The 16,216-nt window shown below is 53.5% G+C and overlaps 1 protein-coding gene across 5 annotated transcripts in view; it reads left to right on the plus strand.

Annotated features, from left to right (window-relative positions):
• The window catches only part of MAMLD1 (mastermind like domain containing 1), a gene marked incomplete at both ends in the record, with an annotated part of 51,336 nt that extends 38,535 nt beyond the window's left edge, over positions 1-12,801 (plus strand). For all 5 annotated transcript variants that reach the window (XM_079727311.1, XM_079727313.1, XM_079727314.1 and 2 more), the window contains 2 exons: positions 6,294-6,537; positions 12,761-12,801. In XM_079727311.1, coding sequence (XP_079583437.1) covers positions 6,294-6,537; positions 12,761-12,801 — 285 coding nt within the window. The remainder of the gene's footprint in view (positions 1-6,293; positions 6,538-12,760) is intronic.
• Between the last annotated feature and the right edge of the window lie 3,415 nt (positions 12,802-16,216).

Genomic DNA, 16,216 nt, shown 5'->3' on the forward strand with positions numbered 1-16,216 from the left:
ATTTAGGTGCATGTATTAGGTCTGCCGTCTCGATCCGGAAGTCGCCAAAGGAAATCCTGCCGCGCCCTTCCTCGGTTGTCTGAATGTGATGGGTTAGTCGGATGGCTTCTTTGGAGCCCCGGGGCCTGTCAGCAGTGCTTACTGCACGCAGCGGGGAGATACTGGACGGAATGGGGGGAGGATTCGGTGCGCATAAGCAGAAGCGTTATGCTTTGGACGTGGTAGCTGTTCATCGTCGTCACCCTCATCATCATGAGATGATACGAGCCTTCCAGAAGCTGTCAGAGCCTGGCTCCAGAGGCTCTGGCCTCTCGAGAGCTTTGGTATCCTTTGACCCAGTCCCTGACGCTCCTTGTAGCAGTGCTCTTGACCTCACCTTGCTCGTAGGGTGATTCCCAGTGGCCCACGTAGCCTGACCAGACATGCAGTCTTCCTCCTCTTATAACCCAGCGTTACCAACGATGGGCACAGCCCTGGCCACTCTGCAAAAATGCCCCACGGAAGACAGCTCCAGACATTTAAACTTGGAAATACTAACATTCAGTTATATACATTTATAGAGGAAAAATCCAGAAAAGCTGAAAGGAAACTTTTACAAAATGCAAATTTACAGAAGAGATCCAGCAAATGATAGGATTGGTGCTACCTTAGAGGGTTTTTTGCAGAATCTCTCTAATGACCCTCCCACTCCCTGTACCACATGTATCAGAACAGAAATCCCTCACCTTGGAGTTATCCTCATTTTAGGATACAGTTGTTATAAAAGGAAAACAGCACCTGGGTCACACAGTAGCCCACCCAGCAGCCCTTGCACAGCTATGAGACCCTAGCAGCACCCCAGAATCTTCTTGCTGCTGGTCTGCTTATATATCACATTAGCAAAAGTTTCAGTTGGGCAATTGGATCAAGCCAAACTCGGGGCCTGGGCTTTGTAGTCAGACAATGTCTGGGTTCTAGTCTAGGCCCTGGCACTTACTAACGAGTGACCTCCATCAAGCTAGTTGCTTAACCTTTCTCTTTGCGCCTCAGTTTCCTTATCTTTACAATGGGATCATAACAGTGCCTCCCTCTTCGGATTGTTCTAAGAATTAATTAATTGAAATGACTCCAGGGAAGGGCTGAACCTAGTGCCTTAGATTAAGTTCTCAATAAATGTTTCTAATATTATCATCGTCGTTTATTATTATTATTAGTCTATTTTACAAAGAGATAGGAAAAGTGATAGCTCCACTGAGCTATGTTGGCCAGACCACGCCTTAGAGCATGTTCAGTTCTAGGAGGAGTGGATCAAGATGGTGGAATAGAAGGACGTGCAGCTCACCTCCACCCACAGGACAGTGCCTGGAACGTTGTAAAAGTGCTTGATACACGGCAGAGGTATTATTGTTAATTAAGACTACCACTGACTAACCTTCAGAGAATACAGCATGCAGGCACTACATGTGTGTTAGTTAATTCGGTGAATCTTCATAACCTCTGCCACTCTATGAATGACGCACTTCTATTACTTCCCCTTTACAGATGAGGATATTAAGGCACAGAAAGGTTAAGTAGCTTCCCCTAATTACATAGCTAAGAAGTGGCAAATCCATGATTCAAGCCCAGACCCTCTCTCTCCAGAGCCTGCACTCTTAGCCAGTATGGTGAAGAGCTGTGCTCTCCGTTACGGTCACCAGCATTCACAGGTGGCTATTTAAATTCATTAAAAGTGAATACAATTAAGAACTCAGTTCTTCATTTGCGCTAGACACATTTCAGGTGCTCTATTGTCGCGTGTGGTCAGTGGCTACCATATTGGACAGCGCACGTAGAGAGCATTCTGTTCTTTCTGGGAGGATGATTCAGCATCATCTCAAAGTTCTGTGGGACTATGCTGCTTTGTTGAGCTTCTACGATTCTGTTTCTTACAAAATCTCAGGCTTGAGTTGTATAGCTTTCTCCTAGTGTTATTAATAGATGCATACTTGTGATATATTGAAATCCCATTTGCATTTGGCCAAGTAGTGTAATGGCAAGGAAGAGGCCAAGAAGTCTGACTCACATTACATTTTCCTGGTTTCCCAAAGCATTACTTCACATTTACAAAGTTGTCTCCTGTCACCTCTGTTTGACAAGTCGGCACATTCATCCATTTGCCCAGAGATCCAGCTTCTTCCGCAGCTCTGCCTTGCCCTCTTTGAGCTCTCTGGATAGCATTTAGTACCCTAGCTGTTCATCTCACTCGTGACTTGAACAGCTGGGGCTGCCTTCTGAAGTCAGCCCAGCCGTGAGTGACCTTGGCCTCTGAGAGTCTCTGGCACACGCACCAAGTCTCCAGTTCCTCCTTCTGGGCTCTCTCTGCTCGCCTCTGTTACATGGTTAGTAAAGAAAAGGAGGAGTTAAACAGGATTTGTTGCCTGAACTTTCAGGATGAGTAAGTCTAGAAATCAACAGGCTCCCAGAAGTTAGTGGAATTACAGTACACAACTGTAACCTTGTGAATGCACATATATTTCCTTCTGACCTCCATGGCGAAGACTGGACCAAGATCTATTCCAGTCAATAATCGGTAAAGCCAGAGCAGTCATCTGCTTCTTGCAAAGCGTCTGAGTATCTGTGGAGGTTAGTCATAATCTGAGCTCCTTACACCAGAGCCCATTTGTTCTATGGTGAGGTCACAGAATAGCCAACAGCGTGGAATTACTCCAATGTGGATAAAGGACACCCGACTGCTTCTCTCCGTGTACAGAGAAGGAGCCCTCTTCTCCCAAACCCAGCAGTTGCTTGGGTTTTAGTCACTCTATAGATCAGGTCCAGGTCTGTACCCACCTTCCTGCTGTGCGTCCTGGGTAAACCTATCTCCACTTCCTTGTCTTGTAAACTGGGGACAGTCTCAAATATATGTGTGTGTGCACAGTTAGTGCAGTAAATGTTAGCCGATGTTATTTCCACGGTGTGATGATGATCTCTGTTCTACTGATGGGTTTTATTAACCCAACAGCGTTGAAAAGAGATGAGTAAATGTGCTTCAAATGAGGGTCAAGGCTCACTTTTATCATTAACATTCATCCCCAAAAGAAGCCAGCACAGTGCTCACTGGACTGTCATATCCCGCGTGCCTGGGATATCATGCCAAGCTCATAACAGATACAGTCAGTTGAATTTTCCAAATATTTGCTGAACCCTTTGCCTGTGCCAGGCACTGTCTGGGCACCAGAGGGATTTAAAGATGATTAAGACCTGGCCCGACAAGGATGTTCAGTCAGCCAGAGGAGCTGGACCAAAGGAGAGGCAGAATTCCCAGGGTGGATCTCCAAGGACATGCAGGGTTCCAGACGGGAAACTTGGAGAAAGGGCTGTCTGGGCTGGCGAAGCAAGGAACATGAGCACAGGGGACTGAACACGGGTGGCAGCCTGTCTGGGGAACTCCAAGGACATGGGTATGACTGCGGGGTAGTGTACCTGACACCATGGGACAGGAAACCTGCCTGCCAAGAAGGCAGGAGGCCAAGGGACAAAGAGCCCTAATTGCAAAGTTTAGCAGGATGTGCTTGGGGCTCTAAGTGGCTGCAAGCCATTAGAGGGACCCAGGGACAACCTCGTTCCAGCAAGTTCTCTAGCAATCATGGGAAGCCCAGTGGGTGTGAGCTCTGTGAAATCGGGCACCAGCATCAGGCACTATCCATCCCAGGGTCTGATTCTCTGAAATTTGGAATCGCGCGGAGCCAGCCAGTCCGAGAGGTAGTAATCACGCCCCCCAATTATGTATGGATTGACTTGCTTTTCTGAGATTTTCAGTGATTCCAAAGAGAGAGGTGGGTTTACCTTATGTGTGGAAACCTCTAGGCGTTGAAAAGTCCCAACCACTTTTTCTTTGGAAGCTGGACCTCCCACTTACAGGGCGTGTGACAGCAGTTTCTTTTCCAAAGTAAATAAAACGGAGAAGACACACAAGCATCAGCTACAAAGCTCCTTGTCAGTCAGAGTCAAGACTGAATCTCATCTAGTTTATTTCTTTTCTTTTTTTAACCAAGGATTACACCGGTCTGCGAAGTGCCTGCTCCCATTCTGCTCCACTTGAATGGGTGGCTGCAGCCCCGTTCCCAACTGCTGCCGAAACAGAACTGCCCACACCGTCGGGGCATCTTCTGCTGCTGGTAATTTCCATGTGCCATCTGCAGGGTTTTTTCTGCCTGATGAACTACCGAGGCACTGTGAGCGTATGTTCATGCTGATGGGGGTTCTTGCTTCTTGACCCGTCACTAATATCCTACAAGTCACATGAAGCTACCAGGGATTCCTGAGCAAAAGCTTAAAATGCTTCAGTTCCCTACAAATAAGTCCCACTCATTGCTTTTGGACTGTGTCGTCATGGGGTGGGCAAGGAATCAGACCTCTAGGAATAGTTGCATATCGGGATTGTAAAAACTCCTACGTGGCTATAAAATAGTGTTTTGAATTATCAGGGCACTAAGTATGCAGGCACAAAGAGTAGTCCATTGTAGAGAGCGACGTTTCTGCTCATGTCCCAGATGACCTTGGTCCAAGGACAAATTGGAGCTTGACGAAGTGAAGCTTCAGGTGGCCAGTGAGCTCAGCTCTGCACTAATGCACCAGCCCAAGGGGAGGGGCGCCGGGCCCTCTGTAGTTGGCTTATCGTCAGAATGGCAAAGAAGTTTTCTTTCCCACGTGCAGTGAGTTCACTTGCTAAGCATATTTCACGTGGTTTTTTGGTTTTGTTTTTCTTTGGGGAGAGGGGTGTCATCTCTAAAACTCTCCAAGTAGTTAGGTTTTCTTCCTAATCCCATCTTTAAATATTTATAATGTGTTCTTAAAGTTTTGCCTGGGGCTCCCTTGTAAAATCTGGCCTGTACTTTTCTTAATGACACACTTGAACAGTTTCTACATTTCAAAGCTTGTTTTCCATATGCCAAGCTAATCACACACATGCACACACCATGCCAAACTTCATGTGGACCTGGGAACCAGGCAAACCTGGATTTGAATCCTCCCCTGCTACTAACTAGCTGTGTGACTTTGGGCAACTTCGTTAACCTCTCTGGGCCTCAGTGTCCTCATCTGTAAAATAAGGACAATAATCGTTCCTGCCTCCTATACAGCTGTTTCAAGGATTGAGTGAGACTGAGTATTGAAAGCACTTGGGTTAGTGCCTGGTATGTAGCAAATGCTCGATAAATTCAGTGGTGGCAGTTTTTATCGTTAATTCAAATATGGCATCCAAATACCTACTGGCCTGTCATCCATCACAGAGGCTTGCCCACAGTAGACGCTTAGTCGTGTTTATTGTCATGAATTGAATTGACTCCAACTGTTTAGCTTAGATTCGGAGGATAAATATTTCCCTTTCTACTGGGCTGTTTGATAGACACAGGTGATCACTCAAAGCTCAGGTGTTAAAAGCACGAGAGTGAAGAGGCTGCTTCATGTAGAAAGACCTTCTTCTCAAGGCAGGCTCCCCCTGGTCCTCTTGGGCACCCCTGTGGCCAAGCGCTCGGTGCGCTCGGCAGGATGTCAGAGCTGTCTCGGCAGCTCCTTGGAGTCTTGAGGCTTCCTGTGACGTGGATATCAAGTGTGAGGGTTTTTAATTGCCTTTGGCTGAATCAATTGGGTCAGATGTTCAATTCGGGTGAAATCTCTGCCTTCTAAAATATGACGGAAAGGGGAGGTGCCACTCACACGCAAGTCCTGAAACGTGGGGGCCCCGGCAAGGTGAAGTGCAGTGAGGGCTGCCACTCAGGGCTGGGCTGCTGTGTGGTTTCCACTTGACTGCTTGGTTTTGCACTCACCATTTGGTTTTGCAGATTCCTCACCATGTGTCTACACACACGTACCTACAAACCAGTTTAGAATGGTGTGCTCTGTTGCGGGGGAGGGGCGTGGGGAGGGATTGGGATTGGTCAAGGTCATTGCTGATGACCTAGCTTGACTCCCACTTCCAACAAGACAGTGACTGATGGAGGCAGAGGCTCCTTAACTGAGACCCACGGATGAGTAGTAAGTGGTCCAGAAAACCCCTGAGATTATATGTAAGATGTCGGTGGGCTGGGAAGGGGGAAACACCAGCGTAAGTGCTTTTTCTGTGGAGAGAGACCATAGCTTTTAACCGATTCTCAAAGGAGTCTGTGACCCAAGACAACTAAGACCACAAAGCTGTTGGGTTTGGTTGGCCCAGACCAGTTGGTGTGTCTAACCAAGCACCCAGACGACCCCGCTAGGCGGTCAGGGCAGTGACAAGAGCAGTCAGAGGCATGTCGTGGCCATGCCGCTGATGGACTCTTCAATGGTTGTTGTAGACTCATGTAGACAAAGCCTGCAAGCTTGGGGAAGCCAGGCCCCCCCAGGTCAGCCTCGGGCGACAGCCCCCATCCTGCCAGGCCCTGGGGAGTGAGTCCTTCCTGCCCGGCAGCTCCTTTGCTCAGGAGCTGGCCCGAGTCACCTCCTCGTACAGCACCTCAGAGGCAGCGCCCTGGGGCGGCTGGGATCCGAAGGCCTGGAGGCAGGTGCCCGCTCCACTACTGCCTAGCTGCGACGCTGTCGGTAAGTCACTTCCCCCAGCCTCGCTTTCCTCATCTGTCAGCTGGGCACGGTCCCCTGCTCAGCCTGCCTGCCTGCCACACAGGGTTGTTGGGAGGCACAGAGGAGGTGACAGCCCGGCCCGTAAAGCTCTGTTCACCCAGGAGGGATTTCTAGCAGAGAGACCACCCAAGCAAGCAGAGTGCTTCCGGCACCTCAGCCTCATCTCCGGGGCATTGAGTGGGGATCGCCCTGGGCACAGTTGCTCCCTCCCTGCTGTTGGCCTTCCAGCACCCCAGTTCATTCCCTGCCTGTCTGTCCCTGCGGCCAGGCTGTGAGTCCGTGAGGCACAGGGGCTGCGCTTCTGCACCTCCGAATCCCCACCCACCCGCCCCGACCCCGTGCCTGCCTGCTCCATAGCTGGTGGGCGCTCGGGAACTGCCTCTCCCTCCAGCGATCTGCTGTGGACACCGCACCCCGAGGTGTTCTTTGACCCCACCTGGGACTCACGCACCCCAAGAAGTGGGAAGTTGGATCACCCCACTGGAGGACTGGTAGCCCTGGGGGAGGGCAGGCAGAAGGAAGCCGAGCCAAGCCTGTCCAAGATGGCTGTGAGTTTGCATCATCCTGCAGATTCTAAAAGAAATGGCTTGACTTGCCCTAAGGAGTCACGTTAGTGGTCATGAGAGCAAGATGGTGGACGCCAGCCAGAGCGGGCCTTTGCAGAGAATTTCGTTTGGCTCGTGGAGTTGTTGTTCTGGTGCATGAAATATCAGTGTGTACGGGATGTCAGACCTCTCTGCAGAGAAAGCTAGAGAAATGAGCATTGGCTGAGTGATAGTGATCTGAAGATGCTCATCCAGCTGAAAGGACCTCCGGGATTCTGGCCTTTAATGGAAATGCTGCTTCGGTACGTGAGGCCTTGCTCTCCCCATCCCACCTGCCTCGGCCCGCAAGAACAAGCAGTGCTTTCCATTCAAGGGCTATCGATTTTTCTCTCTCTTTTTCCCCCCCCTTTTCTCTGTGTGCTCTCAGAGTCACAGTGCTCTTCGGCTTGTCCAGCACAGAGCTGCCAGGGAAACAGAATTAACAAAATGGATGGGGACATCGTCCACTCAGGATGTCTCTGAGTTCCACCCTGGTCTGACCTGTTTTTCCCTGTCCCCAAAAGGCAAAAAATGAGGGATCCAAGCTAGCTTGCCTCGAGAGAATTCATTTCCCACCTTATTATCTCTCTTCAAAGCCAAGCCAGGCCTTCCACCCTGCACTGGAGGTGGGGGGCGGAGGCTTGGCCCTCAGATCTTCCCTACGAAGCTTTGGAAGTTGGGCCCACCTCGGGGGGCTTTGAGGGACAGGACCTCCAGCTCAGCCATGACTCAGGAAGACCAGACACAGTGTGAGACGGAGGATGCAGGCACCCCAGGGGAAGAAGAAAGGCGAGCTGCAAAGACATTTGTTTCCTTTGCGGCCAGATCAATCCCAGCATGTAGACCCAGCCCTTCCGGGACCGGGCAGCCCTGAAACCACCGAGATGGAGGTGGAGTCAGGAGAGAGTTCGTATAGTTGGAGGTCAACTGCAAAGGCAGAAAATGGAAAAGAAAAAAGCTGAACTACAGCTCTGGTCATTTTCGATGGCGTTGATTTTGTGAAGTCCCCAGTGGCAGCTTCAGATCGGTTCAAACCCAAGGGCAGCATCATGACCGTGGGGGTGGTCCGTGTCTCCTGCTCCAGAGGCCCCAAGGGTCAAAGAAAGACCCCAGCAGGCCACTGGTGCCCCGGCCTCCGGGAGAGGCAGGTTCCCATGTACCCTGAGGGCCCCATGGCCTGAGCCTGGGTTTCTGCCGTGCCCGCCCACTCCCCATCCCTTCACTCTGTATTCTCTTTAGTAGATGTGCCACCATTGGCAATGATTTTCTTTGATTGATTTGCTTGCGTCTTGTCAGTCGCCCCCTCCATTGTAAGCTTCATGAGAGCAGAGACACACAGTGCCACCCCCATGCCTGGGACAGAGCCTGGCCCATGGTAGACCCGTGAGAAATGTCCATCAGCTGACTGACAGAGGGGCTCACCAGGCTGCCAGGTAAACCCTATATCTTCCCACCCGGAGTCAGGGAGGCTGCCCTCCGGGCAGGGAAAGGCATTGAGCAGAGGCCCGGGGAAAGGGCAGGTGTGCGGCCGCCCCTCTCCCCACCCTGGCCTTGGCCTCTGAGGTCCGCAGGGAAGAGTGGTGGCCTGATGGCCCACTCAGCACTCCTGTGTGGAGGCACTCTGGAGAAACTGAGTCACGGGCTCAGAGAGTTAGGAGCGGGGGTTAGGAAGCACTGAAGCTGGCCTGCCATTCGCTGTGGGCAGCCCGTTTCTGAAGGACACCTGAGGAGAGTTTTAGCCTAAGAGCATCCACACCCCCTCAAACAGGGCTTTGGGTCTGAGGAGGCCCCATCCACGGGCGTGTGGGAGTCCCTAGAGTTCAGATCTCCATGCAGAACGCTGTCTTCCCGTCATTTCAAAGGAAAAGTCACAAGAGTGGGTGAGTTGTTTCCAAATTTGGCTTCCCAAAACCACAAAAGAAGGTGCTTTTCCTATTGGAGGAAGAAACAAACCAACCAACCCACACACTAGAGCTCGCTAACCGTTGAACCTTTAACACAGAGGCGAGTGGCTTCTGCTGTGGCAGGCTGGCTCTGCGTGGGGCACCCAGGGCCTTGTCTACTGGGAAAGGAGAAGGAGCTGCCTGGTGCTGGAAAAAGAAAGCCCCTCCCTCTGCCCCTTTCCCCCTCCCCCTCCTCCCCCTCCCCCTCTTCCCCCTTTCTCCTCCTCTTCCTCCTCTCTATCTCCCTCTCCCCCCTCCCCTCCCTCTCTCCCTCCTCTGTCCTCCTGTCTCTCTCCCTCCCCCCCCCTTCCCTCTCTTAACTGTGCTGCACAAAATAAGGCTTCAGATCCGTCCCTGCATTCCCCCAGAGCTATTCCCTTGGAGTCCCCTTCCCAGTCAGAATGCTCTCCTCTTGGGGATCGTGGGGCAAGTAACTTCAGGCCGAATCTGCCCGAAACGCAGGAACCCTGTGTGCGCATCCGTGTGGAAGGCTTGCTGATATTCTGCCTCTGCCTCATCCCCCATCCAGTTAGAGCGTCCCTGGGTCTTATGAAGTGGTTGAATCAGTCGTGAGACCGTTCTTGGCCTGCAGTGGGGAGAGGACGCATCAGGTGTGTGCTCTGGGGATCACAGGAGACATCCTCCTGTAGTGGCCAAAGGGTGAGGCCCATAGGGTGGCCTGGCCTCCCGGGGGGCCCAGTGTTGGGCTCTGCTGTGTTGGGGTTCGGGCCGGCCCTTTGCCTGTCTCCCCTGCCTGTGCCTATAGCACCCGCAGGTGAACACTAGCCCTCAAGCGAGCCCCCAGAGCTTCCTGGGCATCAGCATGAAGCTCCTAGAAAGGCAGCCCCAGGACTTCCTGGATCACCATCCTGGCCGAGGCCTGTCTGTGAAGGTGGCCCCTTGGGCAGGTGGGAGGAGGAGCCAGGGCCCTCGTTCCTGGGGAGACTTCCTTCCAGGGACCGCGTGGGGAAGCACACCTAGGCTCACACAGGGCCCACCTGACGCTGCCCCGCCGGCGTCACCTGGTACAGCAGCACCCAGCTCCATGACAACCGACCGCAGCCCTAGGAAAAGCAGTCCTTGGATGAGCCCCTCCATAACCATGCTGGTGAAAAGCCACAGGTTGCCTGGGCCATCCTTCAGAGTGTCCATCACTAAGCAGCCACTTTCAGCCACTGCTTCCTCCTGGTCACTGAAAACATTTGTCATTTCCTGTTTTCTCCATTTTCCAACGATTCTAATTGTCAGTGTCAAAAGGCAACAACTGTTTTCTTGGGGCTTATCTGTGGAGCACATTGATTCAGAACAAAGGATGGGGGCCTCCGTCTGCAAAACAAAGGAAGCAGCCTCCTCGGGAGGCCTGGAGAGAATGCTCTGGTTGCTCTGCCAGGGACAACAGGACAGGCCGGGAGCAGAGGGCTGGCGGTGCCCCCCGGATGCCCCAGCAGCGTGAAGAGACCCCCGCTTGATGGCGGCACCCCAGGATGGCAGAGTCCCGTCCCCCAGGCCGGCATCGGCCGTGCCCTTTGGACTTGGGAGTTTCTGTAGCCGTGCCACTCACCAGACTTTCGCTTAAACTCTGGATGCTCTGGATTTTTGTGCTTCCTTGGATGAACACTGGCCAACATCCCGTTGTCCCTGTAACTGTGGGCCGTTCGAGAAGCACTCCCTTTCATCTGGCAGACACTGCCCACTTCCTCCACTCTGACCTCTGCCCCAGCCTCGCCTTCACTTTGGTTTCCCAGGCCCTGGGGGTGTCTTTCCTCTCTACCTCCTTCCCTTTGGACTCTTCTGCCTGTCCCCTGCTTTGTCTTTGGTCGCACTCTGTAGCCTCCACCTGCCCTTCCCCCACTCTGTACAACTTTCTGTTATTTGAAGAACCTAATGGAGCAGCTGGTGGGGATGGAGTTAGGGCTGGTGTAGACAGCAGGGCACAGGAGCCAGTTCCTGGGAGCAGCGGGCTGAGGAGGCAGAAGCACTGGATCTGCAGTTAGGAGACAGTGCACTTCCCCAGCTGTGTCGCCTTGAGCAAGTCATTTACCCTCTGTGAGCCTCAGTTGTCATGTCAGTAAGCTGGGGCCATAGGTCTTCTGCTCAGACCTCCTAGGGCTGGTGGGAGGTTCGCTGGGAAGAACAGAGGTGAGAGGGCCGCCTTCAGAAACGCCTGAGCAGCTCAGGCAGAGCCCAGGGCTCCCACAGCTCCCCCAGTTCCCGATGGGGTGGCCCTGGGTGGTCACGTGACCCCTGTGCTCCTGAAGTCCTGTCTCCCCACCCCACGCTTTAGCAGGAAGATGGCAGCTCCAGGGCAGAAGAACAGCATCCCTGACACCCACCTCCCAGCAGCCCCAGGGGAAGGGAGACAAGAGCGCGGACAGGAAGCAGGCTGAGGGCGGGATGCTGAAATCGCTTGCGCTGTGGTCCGCCCACTGCCACGTGTTTGTCCTCTCTGCCTTGGCAGGAACCGAGGCCAAGAACTGCCCGACAGGCCTGGGCGCCGGGCACTCTCGCAAGCGCCGGCCCTCCAAGTGCAGAGAAGCAGGCCCCGGGCAGCCTGTGTTGTCGGGTCAAGTCTTCTGGCATCTGGGGGGCGGGGGACGCAGTTCCGAAAGTAAACTCAGGGAGGTGTGCTCCCCGACAGAGCTGCCTTGGTTGGTGGCGCAAGAGGAAGCAGACTTCTTGAGAAGGGGACAGAGGCGGCAGCGGGTGAGCACTGGACTGGGAAGCAGACCTGGGGCCCAGTCACAACCTGGCACCGAATGGCTGAGGGGCTTGGGGCCAGTTGTGCCTTCTCGCGGCCCTCAGCTGGCTCTCTCGCGGCTGTCCCCTTGAGCGGCTCCCAGCCTCAGGGCTGGGACTGCAGCCCTCAAGCGTGGCTCCTGCCCCTGCCCACCCAGCTTGCAGATGGGAGACCGGGAGCCTGTTCCCATCGCCCATGTGCGGCCAGTCAGGCAAGCGAAGGGAAGCTGGGACTGAGTGGCTACTCCGGGTGTCGGACAGTGCGTCCATGTGATCGTGTGATCATCCCGCCCTCCGTGCCAGGACCACCCGGAACAAGCCTTGACCCTTCCCCATGCCAGCCCTGACATCCCCGGTTCGCTCAGCCATTCTTTGCCCTCGTGGTTGGGAGTCCAAGCCCTACGTCCATCACTTAGTGTCCCCCGAGTGCGGCCAGTTTGTCTGGGTCTCCCCGAGGCTGGCATGCCCAAACTCTTGTCAGCACCGTAGACATGGTCTGGCCAAGGCAGAGTAGTGTAGGACTGTCACCTCCCTCCTCTACATACTCTGCTTCTATTAATGCAGCCTAATGTCACATTTGCTCTTTTGGTGACCACATCTCACTGCTGCCCCATCCTGAGCAGAAGGATGTCCAGAATGCCTAAATCTTTTTTCTCAGTGCTCTTGCTGTTAAGCTCTGTGTCTCCCGCCCTATCCTACGCTGTTGCAGTTGGTTTTTTAACCCAGGTGCAGAATCCTACTTTTATTTATACCTGCGGAGTTTTGCTTGGGAGGGTGGGGCATGCATGCGAGTGTGTGTTGGTGTGTTCACTCATGCTTTCTGCTACACCAAAGCCAAGTCCTGAGTCCCCACACAGAGATCCCAAGGCTAGTATTTCTTGGTAGCCCTAATCTAATACTTCTTTTTCATCTTCTATTTAGCAAGAGAAGCAGAAATCAGGTCTTATGGCAATGACCCCTGAACAGCGGAGTGCATATCTCGCCCAACAGATGAGTCAATTTCAAGGTAAGCACTTAAAGTCAATGTTCTTGAAACGGTGGGCCAGGGGCAGTGTGTGTGAGGTTGCGGGAGAATTCATTCCAGCATAAACAGTTACTGAGATGTTTCTGAAAAGCATTGAGGGAAAGAGAGGAGGTCTGCAAGGCACTTCCAGAGCAGCCTGGTTGGATCTGTCACATGGAAAGCTTAAGTAGAGTCCCAATTAAACGCTCAGTCTTAATGACTCTGAAATCACTGTTTGATTCAAGAGATTGATTCAACCGTGGCATCTATGACTGTAATCAACATTGATTGGCCGCAGATACAGCTGTTAGCCAAAAACCAGACATGGTCTCTGCCAGACTAGCAGGGGAGACATGCGTTAAGCAGTCCTCCCCAGCCAGTAGTGACGTTGGACCAGGCCAAGGGTATTCTTGCCTGGGGTTTGGGGGAAGCTGCTTGCCCTCCAACAGGTGTTCAGCAGCTTCACTGTAGCCCAGTGGCCAGCAAAGGCCCATTGCTCCTGCATTCTCTTGCAAAAACCCCTGTTCCTTTGGGCCTGATACCAGCTGAATGTCCCACCTGTCCAGGCTGGAGTGGCATGTCAGGCACACTTCAGCCGCAGGGACAGGACGGACAAGTTCCAGAAAGGCCAGTGTCAAGGAGTGGACATCCTTCAGGGGGTGGGCGGTGCCAGGCCTGTGTACGGATACTGAGTAGAAAAGTAGACCCAGACCCTGGCTTCACGGAGCTTACAACCTACTGGCATTTTCAGTCCAACATGATCTGCTCTTGGGTGGAGGGGGAGCCGTGAGCACAGACCCAGGGGGTCTAGGAGGGCTTTCCCCAAGAACTGCAGTCCAGGCTGAGGGTGGAGGAACCAGGGATGCTCGGGAAAAGCCCAGGGCGGAAGGTGAGAGGTCAGTGCTGGGCCAGAGGCTCCCTGCCAGCAGCTGCGGCCCAAGTTGAAGATGCCTTTGGAACCGACCCCCACTTCTCTCTTTCTGTAGCCGTCCAAGATCAAGTCACCTCCAAGTGTAGCCGGACCAAGGCAAGCTCCCCACCCAGCCAACCCATGATGCCACCCGGAGCTGCGCTCCTCCAGAGCAGTCTGAGTCCAGGAATGGTCCCACCCGCCAGGCACCAGAGCCGGGAGGGCGTGGGCCTGATCTCACCAACTCCAGGCAAGCAGCAAGGGATTTTCAGCTCCAGCCCCCAGTTTCCCACACCCTTGCGCTTGAGCCACAACCCCGCGGGCAGCCTCGGGTCCACCTGCCGGCGCACGCGGATTCCCAAGGCCGCCCCCACGGGAGTGCCCCTGCCCGGCTTCTGTCCCAGCCCCCTGGGCAGCCAGCCCCTGAGTCCCCACCAGCTCAGACAGCCCTGCGTGCCAAGAGTGCCCACCGTGCTCCACAACGCTGCCTGGGTGGCAGCAGCAGCAGCTGTGAGCACCGCGGTGTTGAGGGGGCCACCCCCGAGGCAAGCAGCCCATGGCATCCAGCAGCATTTCCATAGCAACTCCCTCTTTGCCAAGGCCCCCGTGAGAGTCCCCCCGGGAGCCCCAGCGTTTCCATCACAACAGGCAGTTGTGTCCCCCAGTCAGGTGGCCCCGGGAGGCAGACCCGGCCAGAAGGTGGGTGCTGCCCCCGCCAACCCCAGCTTCAGTCTGCTGGGCCACCAGAGCCTCAGACAGAGCCCGCTGCGGGGTCCCGTGCCTGTGCTGCACGCCACCAAGTCCCTCCAGCAAGGCATGGCCAGCTTCAGGCCCATGAGTCCCATCCAGGGCATCGAGCCACCAAGCTATGTGGCTGCCACCGCTGCCGCCGCCGCCGCCGCCTCCACCATCGCTGCCAGCCCGTCCCCTGGTCCCTTCAACAGCATGGGGAGCCCCCCTGAGTTGCCACCCTATGCCTTGTTGCCCCAGGCCTCACTGAACGATCTCATTTCACCCCCTGACTGCACTGAGGTGGATTTCATCGAAGCTCTCTTGAAAGGCCCCGGCGTGAGCCCAGATGAAGACTGGGTGTGCAACCTGAGGCTGATCGATGACATTCTAGAACAGCACGCTGCTGCCCAGACTGCCGCAGCCCAGAGTGCCGGCCACGTCCCTGAGCAGGCTGGCCACATCCCCCAGAATGTTGGCGAGCTTTAAACGCCCAGAGAAACCTCCACGTGGCCATCACTCCGGGGAGTGGTGTGAGTCCACAGCAAATTCGCAGCTGGTCCCACGTAGCCACACGCTTGTTGCCTCATTACAATTTGAGGGGCGTCAGCCCACGCCCACCCCTCTCTCTACCTGTGACAAAATGGAAAGCTGGTGATTTTTCAAGCTACCTGTACATATCTGAAAATTTTGTAAATGGTTTTCCTAAACATTCACGACAGAAGTATTTATACTTCGTTTTGTGACTTTGTAAATAAAGTGACGGCTTTTCTTTCAGTAGAGTTGTGTTCGTTATGCATTGTCTGTGTTTATTCTACATTGTTGCAAATACGCAGACTGTGTTGCTCACTCCAGCCCTATCACCAAGGTGGTGGAGTCATGTACGCTTTAGATGCAGTGGTGGATGTGATCAAGAGGTGTTGTGCAAACTGACAAATACCAAATAGAAACTCACTTGGCCATTTATTTCCATTTCCACTAAAACTTCTGTCGCCCTGTGTGGTCCTTAACCTCTTTCGCAAACCTTTCAGTCTCTGCTGCCTCTTTCCTGATGAGCATTACAGCACAAGCCGTTTTATCGTTTAGTGCCCCTCAGAGGAATTATTTGCCAGGAGGCCGGAGAGCTCTGTAGATTTGGGAGAAGCAAAGAGAGAATGTGTGATCTGGGCAGTGTCTGAGGATCTTGAGGATCCTCCCTTTATCCCTCAGACGGTTGGCACCTACTCCAGCAGTACCTTGCAGGGTGGAGGTGAGATGTTCCTGGTTTAAAGCCTTTCGCTATTTGTTTTGATATAAGGCTCTGTGGTCTGGGGGAAAATGAGTCTGTAAACATTAATTGTTGATTCGGGCTTTGTCTTTGATGGTTTCTATCTGCAATTATCGTCATGTATATTTAAGTGTCTGTTATAGAAAACCCACACCCACTGTCCTGTAAACTTTTCTCAGTGTCCAGACTCTGTGTAATCACATTTTAATTGCCACCTCGTATTTCGCCTCTACATTTGAAATCTGGCGTCTGTTTCAAACCAGTGCGTTTTTTCTTCGTACTGTAATAAACAGCCAGGAGAAAAGTGCCTCTATGTTTTCATTTCTCCAGGGAGCATTCAGTATCTACAAACCCCTGTCAGCTAAGCCTGCTAGTGTCTTCGGGCCTTTCTGAGGCCACTCCCTGTCTTGGGATGCTTGGGTACCGAGGGGAGAGGGGTGAGAAGTTTGTGTACCGTGTGCCGCGATC

Source organism: Hyperoodon ampullatus, assembly GCF_949752795.1.
Source record: "Hyperoodon ampullatus genome assembly, chromosome: X".
Lineage (NCBI taxonomy): Eukaryota > Metazoa > Chordata > Mammalia > Artiodactyla > Ziphiidae > Hyperoodon > Hyperoodon ampullatus.